Source organism: Rhamphochromis longiceps, linkage group LG23 (genome assembly GCF_057381845.1).
Source record: "Rhamphochromis longiceps isolate RC_006_pf linkage group LG23, R_longiceps_female_GT1.1, whole genome shotgun sequence".
NCBI lineage: Eukaryota > Metazoa > Chordata > Actinopteri > Cichliformes > Cichlidae > Rhamphochromis > Rhamphochromis longiceps.
The window spans coordinates 18,076,437-18,090,297 of record NC_140578.1 but is presented as its reverse complement, the minus strand read 5'-3'; the positions used below and the strand labels follow the sequence as shown (position 1 = coordinate 18,090,297).

Here is a 13,861-nt window from a genome sequence, read left to right as displayed (position 1 = left end):
CACTCTGCTCGTTCTTGGATATCACTGCCTGGCCGTGGTGTTCAACAAAACAACCTCAGTACCCTCAAACGAGCTACTACTAAGGACAGGACTCCTCGGACTCGGATGGCCTTATTTAATGTTAGGTCTCTTTCTAATAAGGCCTTCCTCTTAAATGATTTTTTTCTCTCCTCGGGTCTGGATGTTTTATTTTTGACTGAGACATGGACCTCTCCGGGTGAGTTCATCCCCTTCTCTGAACTTCTCCCTTCTGACTGTGCCTTTTTTAGCTCATCGAGGCTTACTGGTAGAGGTGGTGGCTTAGCCTCGGTTTTTAGAAATAAACTTGAGGCACGGCTGCTACCCTCCCCAACCTATTCTAGCTTTGAAGCTCAGCTATTGGAATTGACTGGCCCTCGAACTACTCTGTGTGTCGTGGCTTATCGTCCGCCTAAATATCATAAGATGTTCATTTCTGAATTTGCTGATTTTTTGGGTTCTATTCTTTTTAAATATGATTCTGTAGTTATTTCTGGTGACTTCAATATTCATGTTTGTTGTATGGATGACCACCTGTCTAAAGATTTTTCTGCACTGACTGACTCTTTTAATCTTACCCAGTGGGTAAATGAACCTACTCATGTTAAGGGTCACACCCTTGATCTGGTTTTTTCATTTAACGTGGATATATGCATTAAGGAAATTAGAAATACTGGACTTTCTGATCATTCCCCGGTCATCTTTGACGTTGACCTGGGTATCACTGACCCTTACTTGGAGGTTCCTCTCCATCCTACTCGGACTATTAACGCCGATACTGTGGTCAACTTCTCTACATCTTTTGTTAATTCTTCATTTAATATGTCGGACTGTTTTATCCCACACACACTTGAGAATTTTACCAATACTTTTTTAACTACATGTTCCTCGATTCTTAACACTGTTGCACCTATCAAACACAAACGCCCCAGAACCTACTCGCAATGCTGGTTAAACGACTCTGTCCGTGTTCTACGGCGTTTGTGCAGGCGTGATGAGAGGAGGTGGAGGAATGATAGACTCCAGTCATCATATGACATTTTACGTATTAGCCGCTCGAAATTCCAATCTGCTGCCAGAATGGCTAAAGCAGCCTTCTTCGCTAAGATTATTACTTCTAATGGTGACAATCCTCGCATCCTATTTAAAATTTTTAACTCAGTGGTGAATCCTCGTCCCTCTATGCCACTCTCGTGCTCCCCAGGTCTCTGTGAAAAATTTTCAAACTACTTTCTAGATAAAGTTTTATCTCTTAGATCTACGCTTCCTTTGGTGGCTGACAGTATGTCTAATCCTGACTGTTCTGCTGCCTTACATCAATTTGAATTAATTTCACTTCCCACTCTGAAGCGTATAACTGAGAAACTAAACAATACTAATTGTGTACATGATGTTCTTCCATCTCGTATAGTCAAGGATTGTCTTAATGTAATTGGACCCTGTCTATTGTCTATATTGAACCTCTCCTTGCTTTCTGGTTATGTACCTTCAGTTCTTAAACATGCTTTTATTCAACCCGTTTTAAAGAAAAATAACCTGGATCATAGTGATTTTGCCAACTATAGACCGATTTCCAAGCTTCCTTTCTTGGCTAAAATCCTTGAGAAGGTGGTTCTACTTCAACTGCAGACCTACCTGGACGAGAATAATATAAATGATAAATTCCAATCAGCCTTTAAACAACATCATAGCACTGAATCAGCGCTGCTTCGTGTTTTTAATGATCTTTTACTTATGGCTGATAATGGTCGTCCTTCTGTTTTAGTTCTATTGGATCTTTCATCTGCATTTGATATGGTTGACCATAACATCCTAGTCGCAAGATTAGAGCACTCTGTTGGCATTAAGGGCACTGCCTTGGACTGGTTCAAATCTTACCTCTCCAATCGGCTTTCTTCGGTACATCTGGCCTCATCTTCCTCTTCCCCTGTACCTGTTTGCTGTGGTGTCCCCCAGGGTTCTGTGTTAGGCCCGACCCTTTTCTCACTGTATATGCTTCCTTTAAGCGCTATCTTTGAGAAATACCACATTGCTTTTCACTATTATGCGGATGACATCCAGATTTATTTTGAGTTACATGATGATCTCGCTTTATCTTTAAATAACTTTCGTGAGTGCATGAGTGAGGTCAAGAAATGGCTGTTGGCAAATACTCTTATTCTCAATGAAAAAAAGACTGAAATCATGATTTTTGGCAGTAATGCCCTTCGCGCCAAACTTCAAGATGCCTTTGGCTTTCTTACTAGTTCTTTCTCTGATACTGTCAGGAATCTGGGTGTCTTGTTTGACAGCTCCTTTAAACTTGATAAACAGGTGTCTGCTGTTGTCAGATCTAGTTTTTATCAGCTTCGTCTCATCTCCAGGGCCAGACACTATATCCCGTATAATGACTTAGAAAAGCTCATTCATGCTTTTGTAACGTCAAGACTAGATTACTGTAACTCACTCTATTCTGGTCTCCATGTTACCCTTCTACATAGATTACAGACAGTTCAGAATGCTGCGGCACGTATTCTAACTAAAACCAAGAAGTTTGACCATATTACTCCGGTTCTTGCTGAGCTGCATTGGCTGCCTATCAAATACCGTATTCAATTTAAAATTTTGCTGCTTACGTTTAAAATTATCAATAATACTGCACCAACCTATCTTAAGGAACTTTTAAACCCTTATGTCCCTGCCAGGGCTTTAAGGTCATCCTCGCAGTTATTGTTAGTTCAGCCCAGATCTCGGTTGAAATCTAGAGGCGATCGATCGTTTGCCTTTGCTGCACCTGAGTTATGGAACAGCCTCCCGATTGGCATTCGGGAGTCTGATTCTATTTTTTCTTTTAAAGCACGCCTTAAAACTTATCTTTTTGAACTTGCCTTCTCTACCCGTTAAATGCTGACTGTTAACTGCGACCTATTGCATTAACTTTTTACTATTCCTTCATTCTTGGTGTTCTCTATCATGCGGCACTGGGTCTGCTATAATCTATGTGCTGCAGTCCATTTTATTAGTGGCTTTCTACTGTGAACATTGTCTGCTGTTCTTATTATATTTGATATTAATGCTCTTAACTGTATTATTTTATTGTTTTTTGTAAAGCACTTTGGTATGCCTAAGGCTTTTAATGTGCTCTATAAATAAAGGTTGTTGTTGTTGTTGATTTATTTATTTAAAGAACCCATAGGTGGGAATGTGAGTTGTCTGTCTCTGCGTGTTAGCCCTGCGACAGACAGGCGACCTGTGCAGGGTGCAGGGTATGGTAGCTGGAATAGCAACATACCCAAGGATAAGCAGAAGAGAATGACTGATATGATGAAACTGGGATTTTGTTACACTTAATTATTGCAAACACAACTAAAACTATAACTGAAACTAATCAAAACTAAACTGAAACTAATGATTTTCAAAAAAATAAAAACTAAACTAAACTAGCAAACAATTGGTAAAATCTAATTAAAACTAATATAAAATTGAAAATCTGAAGTCAAAACGAAATAAAAATAAAAACTAATGAAAATTGCAAAACTATTAAAACCCTGGTCCACATCATCAGTCCAGCCACCGTCCAGTCACATGCATTCATACCAGTCATTGCTGATAGTGGAAAACTGCGCACGAATGTAAATATCCACTGGCAGCAATGTTACAAAAATAAGAACAATTCTTATTGCTTTTGAAAGGGATTGAATCACTACAATCCTTTTAAACACAGGACTTACCATATAATATGGTCAGCATCCTAGGTAGGTGAATTTCCTCAGAAGCCATTGTAATCTAGAGAAGCTCACCTTATATTTGCTCAGAATTAAAGTATTTTATAGCCTTTTACTCCCAATCTTGCAGGCCTGCTTTTAAATCACCAACACACAAAATATCACCCCCAGAGGGATGATACCTGGCATGTTTTTTCCTAAGTGCACTGTTACAAAAAAACATATTAGGCCCGGTTCTAAGTGTAAACCCCCCCCCAAAAAAAAAAAAAAACAACAACAAAAAAAAAAACAGTCTTTCTCTTAGAAAAAGAAAACAACCCAAACCTAACTGGCAAAATCGGCCTGGTACTAAAACAAAACCCAAAAATCTGCCAGAAAAATCGCAAGAAAAATGTCTTGCTTTCAGGTGAAATAACATGCTGTAGGGGTTAGAACCTGCTATGCAATGCTGCTGCAGTCACTGATTCTGGCTTTAATTAATAACTGATGCTTCCATATTTGTACATGCTGCTCAACCCTTTAAGGTTTAAGGTTTAGGGCAGTGTTGCTGTGTGTTCACATTGTCGACTCTTGAAGTCGACGTCGTTGCTCTCGAACTGCATTTTGTCTTCAGGGAGAGATTGATTGTCCTCGAAGCTTGTTCTTCAGGTTAAGATGTACATGGAGTGATGCTGTGTAATATTCAGCCAAAACACAACTGGATGCGGTTCCAATTAAGTTAAGCTATCATTTTGCTCCGGCCACTGTGCTTGTGGAGGACGTTGATCCAGTTCCGTAGCCACCTGTACTAACACACTAAAACATTTATTTAATATCATTTTCATCACTACTCACTAACACTTTCATTCTCTGATTCAGTAAAAACACCACTTTTCCACATTTAACACCCCTCTTCTCATTATTCATCCCACACAAATCAGCCTCTTTTCTTTGTTGACATCTTTCTTTCTCTTAAACAACACATACTCCATCCATTTGGAGTTTTCAACCAGACCACCTCCAGGGACACAACCTCCTCACAGCTCCTGAGCTCAGCCCCCATTGCAGGCGGGCGTCCCTTCTGCAGCCTTTGCTTCGGTACAAAGTGCTAAAACCCATAAACCCAAGGACAGAAGAGTCCTTCCCACGACAGTCCTTAATTTAGGCATCGTATTTTGAGGTTTTCCCTGTCCGTGGTCCGCTTGAAAACTCCCCCCAAATCAAAAACAGCTCACCGTTGCAGATTCTTTTGCCCACTTCTTTCCTCATAGTTTACTAATTTCCTGCATGTGTGAGTCGCTGAAGGTCTCTCGCGGTTCCCCCTTTTTTGAAAACAAAAACTGTTCTATTTTCATTCATTTTATAAATCATATTTTTTAATTATTTTTTTTGTCTTTAAATATAAAACTCAGTTGTGTTGATTTATGACTGTATTTATATGATAACCTGCCTGAGGTTGTCCTACTTTGTCTGTATATCTGTAATAAGGTTTTAGTGAGTCTGTTTACTCTCTCACATTTTAAATGTCCACAAAAACTTCTTTTACACACATTAAATGAAACTTTGAGTATTTATTTATTATTTGCAGTCATTTGCTGCGCACATTCATACATTCAATCCTTTTTACAAATCATTCATCTGATTGAACAAAACTGATTACAAACAAGTTGAGCAGTTTCATAACTCACACAGACCTTCATGTTTAAAGATAAAAGATATATATCTTTATATTCTATTATCAATAAATCTATTCTCTGCTTCAGTCTGCTTTAACCACAAAAACAACAGTTTGTCTTCCCTTGTCTCCAAATAAAAACAATAAAAGAGATGAAATCCAGCCTTAAGACTAACAATAAAAACTACATAAAGTGTTTAAATGAAATGAATAAAGCAGGAAACCGCAGCAGCTTTCATCTCTTTGGCTCCAGGAAAACTAAAGCAAACATCTCAATGATTGAAACAAAGATAAGTCACCGCAGGGAATAAAACGCTCGACAGATCGTGAAGGTCTGGGTGTGTTGCTCAAATATTGTTCACTGGTTTTTTTTTCTGCTGTTCATAAACATCCGAAATCAGAACTATAAACTGGCATCTCTCATCATTTTAAGGTGATTACATGCAGTCAAATTAACAACAGGAAAAAATGATCTGATTTATTTTCTCTCTGATTCTTTAGTTTAAACTACCAAAGCAGTTAAAAAGCAAGAACATCTTTGTCCTAGATGTTATTTTTAGATGTTAAATTAAAATAAAAACAAACTCTGATTTAGTCTGAAGCTTTATTTGAGAGAAATTCCATCCCTCCTAACAGATTAAGAAGGAAATTTACATCTGTTTGTGATCAAGAACATTTTAAACTTATATCTTTCAAACCTCTGAAACCATCGAAATTCTATAGAGAAATCATCTGTTTTACTGCAGGTTTGGACTGAACCTCCTGATCTGGTCTCACTTTGTCAAATTAGAGGAGCAACCTCAGACCTCCCTGTTGTTCTATTCAGATCTAGTTGTGACAGTTGTTTGGGTAAAGTTTAGTTTTAAGAAAATTTTTAACCTCTTCTTTGGATACAACCTCAAAATCAGGAATGTAACATCCCTTCTGGAAATTCGCTGAAATACTCCAATCTGATCTCAAGAGCCACAAATTGAAGTGTGGTAGTCCAACATTTAGTTTTAGATGCAGAAAAGGTTGAAGAAGACTTGTAGCAGCCTTTTTATGAGGTGGTCTCAGACATACTCAGATCTGGTTCTCATGGAGTCAGGTTCTAGCTTTGTCAGGACCGGAGGGACATCAACGGGTCTGTTACTGTTTAACTTCTGCACATAAAAACAGGAAATTAGCAGCAGCATTCCTGCAGCTAGATGAAGGACGCCGGCCGTCCAACCACAGAACAGAGCATCCCCAAATTCCCATCGTGGGACCATGTCAGGCACTGACTCATCGAAGAACTGTTCGACCGTCACATGGGCGATGTAGGAAACTGGGATGAGGCCCAGGATCCCCGCCACCAGCCACAATGCCCCACTGGTTGCCTTCAGGGCCCTCTTACAGCTCACGTCCTCCAACTGTTGCCGGCAGCCGTTGACAAGGTGGAGGCTGGGTATGGCAAGCAAAAGCCCCAGCATTCCTACCCCTAGCGCTGTGCACATGAGGATCCGGGCTAGCTTGATCTCTGGTCGCAGCCCCAGCAGACTGTCATAGGGCCTACACTCCAGTGTTCCCTGCTGATTGAGCACGCAGGTCTCCCAGAGGCCCACCCCAAGAGTCTCTGTGACCAGCAAGTTGGACAGTGTGAGCCATGAGGACATCAGGGTGGTGGCCAGAGAGCAGAGCCAGGCCCCCGCTGAGATCAGAACCCCCACCAGCTCCAGAACACTGATGATAGGGTCCATGATGGTGATGTTGTGGCTTTCAGAGAGTGCTGGTCTTTACCTTGCTGCTGTCAGGAGGTGGGCCAGCTCGCACATCACTGTTCCCAGAGAGACACACTGCAGTCAGGCCCAGTCAGGAGGGTTATCACCCTCCTCTCAAGGCAGAGGCAGAATGTGATTGGCTGACTGGAAACAACAGCATCGCTGTGAGGTCGCCTGTAGACAGGATGTTATCGATGCCCACATCTCAGAATGAAAGGCGTTTGAAGTCAGCGATGTCACTTGTTCTGCCTCCCTGCTGCCTTCCTCCTTCCCCCCTCCTCTCTATTTTACACAGCGTCTGTTTGGTCTTCGTTCAGCTGATTGAGATATATCAAAAGGAAACATGCACACACTCCTCCCCACCATTACAGAAACCTGAGTGAGTGAGTGTGTAATGCAGCATGAATGCAGATGTTCATTGAGAATTTTAACATTTCTAGGCAGGTTACTTCCCCTAGATTCACAACAGCAGTTTGAGAGCTTAATGTTTGATTGGTTAATGATTTTTTTTTTTAAATTTCTGACTTAACATTTAAACCTTTAAATAATCTGAGTCTCTGTAATTCAGAAAAATTCAGAAAACACTCAGTTTTACTATAACTTTTTATTCTTAAAGTGTGTCGTTAACCAAACTCCATGAAGGTCAAATAGAAGATCTGCAACTGTCATTCAGAACCCTACAGTCAGAAGTTTTATTCAGATTTGCTGCACTGCTCAGTTTATTTATTTATTTAAGACCTCACATGTAGTCATGCTGCAGTACAGCTATAGAAACATTTCTCCATATTTCCTCCTGAAATACTTTCAACCTATAGATAATGTGCAGGCTTTTGGAGTTTCTGTTCACCAACACAAAACAAGAAATTTTGAAGTATTTTGTGTTGAAAAAACAATTTATTCACATTCACTGTAGGAAACAAAACTTGCAAGAACTGTGTTTTTAATAATGGAGTTCTATGAGGTTTTCATGTGACTTAGAAAGTTAAAAATACTCAGCAGAGTCTGATTGATCATTCAGTCTCATATTTAGATTCTTTGTGGAGACATTTCAGTGTTTAAGAGTCTGTTGATCAGGTGAGCAGCAGGGTGCTCACAGTGAGAGCATCAATACCTAAAACTCTTTAATCATCACTCTCTGTGTTCCTTTCTGGTAATGTGTAACAGGACTATATTTTTGAATGGAGCTTGACTGGATAATGGTCAGCTCATATTTTCCGTAGGCTGTTTAATCAGTAACCTGACTTCATACCAGACTCCATTTGAAAATCACATAATTTGAAGATAACCTGCAGCACAGTTACATCTCAGTGCAGAACTTAAATTAGAAAAAGAAAGAATGTTTTCTGAGCTTCAGTGTTGCTGTTTGCTGGCCCGATGATGCCTCCAGTTGGACATTAGCAGAAACTGCACATCAAATTTTTGTTAGATTTTACAGGCTGTGTTCTGCTGTGAAAAATAGTAAATCACATAATAAATTGCACATCATCATGTTTATATGGCCTGTATTTGTATTTGTATAGTGCTTTTACTAGTCCCCCCTAGGGACCCCAAAGCACTTTACACACCCAGTCATCCACCCATTCACACACACATTCACACACTGGTGGAGGCAAGCTACAGTTGTAGCCACAGCTGCCCTGGGGCAGACTGACAGAAGCGAGGCTGCCATATCGCGCCATCAGCCCTTCTGGCCAACACCAGTAGGCGGTAGGTGAAGTGTCTTGCCCAAGGACACAACGACCGAGACCAAACTATATATCATAGTTAAGCCAAATGTATCTAAATGCTGGCCTGATCAAATTCTTAAAGTTCTATACCAAGGTTATTAAAGTTAAATAAAACAAAAAAACAGAACTAGCTGTATTATAACTAGTGTTGGTCAAGTTACTTGAAAAAATTAATCAGTAACTAATTACTGATTACTTCCCCAAAAAAGTAATCCCGTTACTTTACTGATTACTTTTGAAACAAAGTAATGTTTTTGTCACTTTTTATGAAATCAAACTCAAAGTAAGGTCAGTACTTCCACGCTTTAAACGCTGCACGCTCATAGTCTGTCCCGCACTCGATATATGATCCATTGTTGATCTGCACACAGCTGTTGTCACAAACGTCGCACTCGCTTACGTCACTGTCATGAGACATTCTCGCAAAAAAATCACGGTTTTAGTAACTCAGTAACGCAGCGTTCCTACGGAAAACGGTAATCTAATTACTGTTTTTACAATAGTAATCCCTTACTCGTTACTTGAAAAAAGTAATCAGATTACAGTAACGCGTGTAACGCATTACTGCCCATCTCTGATTATAACTAAGTAATATAAAACTAACTAACTAATAACATAAAATAAAATTATGACAAATAAAACTGACTGATACACTTTTGTTACCTCGCTCACTGTTCAGAAACATTTCTACTCTGTAGAAATCCAATGTTTTGCAACTCTTCCAAGTTCAGTCTCGTGTCCCATGTTAGTGTTTTCAGTTTCTTTCCCAGCTGTGTTCTCCATGTGTTTCTACTTCCCTCGTTACTCCCTTGTGCTTTTAAGCCCTGTGTTTTTCTCTGCCCATTGTTGTGTCTTCCCTCATAGCTGTGAGGTTTCAGTCTGCTCCTTTTTCCCTTGTAACTTAGTTTTAGTTGATTCGGTGCTATCTTGTTTTTTTAATATAGGGCTGTTTTAATTTTTTTGTATTCTCTGGGGTTTTTTTGTTTGGTTTTGGGATTTTTTTTTGTTGTTGTTGTTGTTTTTTGCTGTTCTATTTGATTGATTGATCACTGTACAGCACTTTAGTCCAGTGCTGGCTCTGTGCTCCTTGTTTCCCTAGTTAAAATGGTAAAATGGCCTGCATTTGTATAGCGCTTTTCTAGTCCCTAAGGACCCCAAAGCGCTTCACACTACATTCAGTCATTCACCCATTCACACACTGGCGATGGCAAGCTACATTGTAGCCACAGCTGCCCTGGGGCGCACTGACAGAGGCGAGGCTGCCGGACACTGGCGCCACCAGGCCCTCTGACCACCACCAGTAGGCAAACATGGGGTTAGTATCTTGCCCAAGGATATTTGGCATGCAGCCAGGAGGCAGCCTGGGATCGAACCACCAACTTTCTGATTAGTGGCTGACCTGCTTTGCCACCTGAGCTACAGCCACCCCTACTCCTAGTTCCTAGTTTTGGTTTAGTTTTCTTGTATTTAGTTTTCAAGAGTTATTTTTTTGTACATTGAATAAAGCTGCCTCTTTTAGTTCATTATGTCATGTTTGGGTCCTAGCTCTGCCTGCCACAAATGAAGTTCAGCTTAAGTAACATGTTGGTGGAGGCATTAGATTATTGTTTAAAACAAAGAAAGACATCCATCAGAATATCACCAGAAGACCCCTGAGTGAATAAGAAATCAGACTCTATGATCAAACTCAGTCCAGGACTTGGAGTTTGTGCAGCTGTGGGATCATTATGTGTAGAATACTGCCCATCAGACCGAGTGACTGCACAGAAGGGTCAGGGTTAGATACACCCCTAACCCTTGTTGATGATCTCTTACAAAGCGGTTGAATTGGACACCGCACTGGGTGGAAAAGAATATCAAGAAGTATGAATTTTTGTCTGAAAAGAATCATGGCAGCAGCAGAAATACTGAATGGATAAAAGGAGCACAAAGAATTTGGAAAATAAAGATTAAGATTAATCAATTAGTATTATAAATATTAATTAGTATTATATATATTCAGACACTCTCCTCATCTCTTTAGATCCATAAAAATGTGTCTTTAGTAATGATATAAAATGTTCGAGCATTTGTGCAAATCTAATATTAAGAAGAAGACTATTCTAGAGTCTGGGACCTGACACAGAGGAGGCTCTGACACCATGATATTTAAGAAAAGACAGATAAACAACTGTGGCATTGTGGGAATATTGGATATTTGTAAAAAACCAATTCATTAGGTCAAACATGTTGGAATTAATAAAGTGGTAAGTGTTGGGTCTAAAGTCAGACCCCGCTGATCCCAGAACTTATTCCCGTGAAAGAAAAACAAGGCAACAGCGATCGATCGTTTTACTTGCAAGGGAGGCCTTGTCGGTATCTCAGCTCATCACAAATGACCTCCACGACGGCCCCCTCTCGCTCCCTTTTATTGACAACGTTCACACAATAAACAATAGTTTACAACACATACCTTCCCCCGTAACCCCCCTTGGTTACAAAGACAAGGCACTGGGTGTGTGTGTGTGTGTGTGCGTGCGTGCGTGCGTGCGTGCGTGCGTGTGTGTGTGTGTGTGTGTGTGTGTGTGTGTGTGTGTGTGATCCTGCTGCATATAACATAAAAGCACAGTAGGAACATCCTTGGTCATAAAGAGGGTAGTCTCCCCCACACCCTAGATGGTTCACCCTAGATAACACAGTGAAGCCATACAAAGGGGAGGAAGTTTGCCAACATCAAACAAGGGTGTTCCTGTGATAAAAACACTACCACCCCCCCTCCCAGAATCTTAAGGATCTGGGGAGGGGACGACAGAAAGAATTCTTTAATACTATGTACAAATGGTAAACATAAAAATGACAAACATTTAACATTTCAACTTAACAGTAAGATTTAAAACTGGTCAAACCACGTACAGAGCAAGAAATAACCTGTTACCAGAAAATATGTAGCTATAGCCAGAGGGGTGTCTGTAGCTCAGGTTAAGATAAGATAAAATAACCTTTATTAGTCCCACACGTGGGAAATTTGTTTTGTCACAGCAGGAAGTGGACAGTGCAAAAGTTATGAAGCAAAAATTAGAATACAATAAGATTAAATACAGTACACAACTGTACAGAATAGAATAAAATAAAATACTATATACAGTAGAATAAAATAGAATAAAATATACAATAAGATGTATATAGCATTTGTATTCTATTTTTAACTGAGTAAAAATACAACGATGCCAGAAAAGATTATTGCACATTAGTGTTATTGCACATTTGTGGATGTGTGTGTTTGATCAGTTAAAGTCTTTATTGTGGAGTCTGACAGCAGTGGGGAGGAAAGACCTGCGAAATCTCTCCGTCCCACACCGTGGGTGCCGCAGCCTCCCACTGAAGGAGCTGCTCAGTGCTGTCAGAGTCTCCTGCATGGGGTGGGAGATGTTGTCCATCAGTGATAACAGCTTAGCTGCCATTCTCCTGTCACTCACCACCTCCACTAGGTCCAGAGGGCATCCTAGAACAGAGCTGGCCCTTCGGATCACCCTGTTCAGTCTCTTCCTGTCCCCAGCAGAGATGCTGCCGCCCCAGCAGACCACACCATAAAAGATAGCAGAGGCCACCACAGAGTCATAGAAGGTCTTCAGGAGTGGGCCCTTCAATCCAAACGACCTGAGTCGCCGCAGCAGGTACAGCCTGCTCTGCCCTTTCCTGTAGAGGGCGTCTGAGTTATGAGTCCAGTCCAGTTCGTTGTTCAGATGAACACCAAGGTACCTGTAGCTGTCCACAGCCTCAATGTCCATACCTTGGATGTTCAGTGGTTGCAGTGGAGAATGCTTGTGCCTGCGGAAGTCTACCACCAGCTCCTTGGTTTTACTGGCGTTGATCTGGAGGTAGTTCAGCTGGCACCAGTCCAAAAAGTCTTGAGTCAGTCCTCTGTACTCCTTGTCGTCCCCATCAGTGATGAGGCCGACTATTGCAGAGTCATCAGAGAACTTCTGCAGGAAGCACTGGGTGGAATTGTGGGAGAAGTCTGCAGTGTAGATGGTGAAGAGGAACGGAGCCAGAACCGTTCCCTGTGGGGCCCCCGTACTGCAGACGACCCTGTCCGACACACAGCCCTGAGTTCTCACATACTGTGGTCGGTCGGTGAGGTAGTCCAAAATCCAGGTAGTGAGGTGATGGTCCACTCCAGAGTTCTCCAGCTTGTCCTTCAGGACCGTGGGAAGAATAGTGTTGAAGGCACTGGAGAAGTCAAAGAACATGATTCTCACAGTGCTTCCAGCGGTCTCCAGGTGAGCGAGGGAACGATGTAGGAGGTGAATGACGGCATCATCCGCTCCAATGCCAGGCTGGTAGGCAAACTGAAGTGGGTCCAGTGATGAGCTTACCAGGCGCTGAAGCTGAGCCAGGACCAACCGCTCCAGGGTCTCCATCAGGTGGGATGTCAGAGCCACCGGCCTGTAGGGTTAGAGCCCTTATAAAGCTCTATATGCATGAAACAGGGTGTTAAATATTTAAACTCTAAATTTCAACACTATCAGTATCATGTATGCTCTGTGTGGCAAAGGGGGGGGGGGGGGGGTGAGGGACCAAATGCAGGACAGAGAATGATGTGAAAACAGCTTTATTGCTGAACTTGACAGACTAGGAGCAGGATGCAAAATAAACACATGGCTACAGCTGAAGCTAAGAACAAGGGAAACAGATCACACAGCATGAAGGAAGAAATGATGTGATAAAGAATTAAGGACAACCAAGGGCTTAAATACACATAAGCTAACAAGGCAAATAGAACACAATACAACATAAATAACATAACAAATGTTTAAACTGAAACATTTTACAAGTTTAAGCACAAACTGAGCTCATTTCAAATTTGATGTTTGCTACAGGTCTCAAAATAGACAGGCACATGTGTATCATGATGTAGCATCTTCTCCTCTTTAGAGAACAGTCAGTCTGGGCATCAAGGGTATGCGTTTCTGGAGTTTTGGTTTTGGAATTTGATCCCATTCTTGTCTGACAGATTTCCAGTTGCTGAAGTAGTTGTTG

General features: G+C 41.1%; 1 protein-coding gene across 1 annotated transcript; it reads right to left on the bottom strand.

The window, feature by feature from the left end:
• Positions 1–5,274: 5,274 nt before the first annotated feature.
• On the bottom strand, positions 5,275–7,290 carry LOC146641573 (claudin-24-like). Its single transcript, XM_085399567.1, has one exon. The coding sequence runs from the start codon at positions 7,092–7,094 to the stop codon at positions 6,429–6,431; it is 666 nt and encodes a 221-aa protein (XP_085255693.1). The 5' UTR covers positions 7,095–7,290; the 3' UTR covers positions 5,275–6,428.
• Between the last annotated feature and the right edge of the window lie 6,571 nt (positions 7,291–13,861).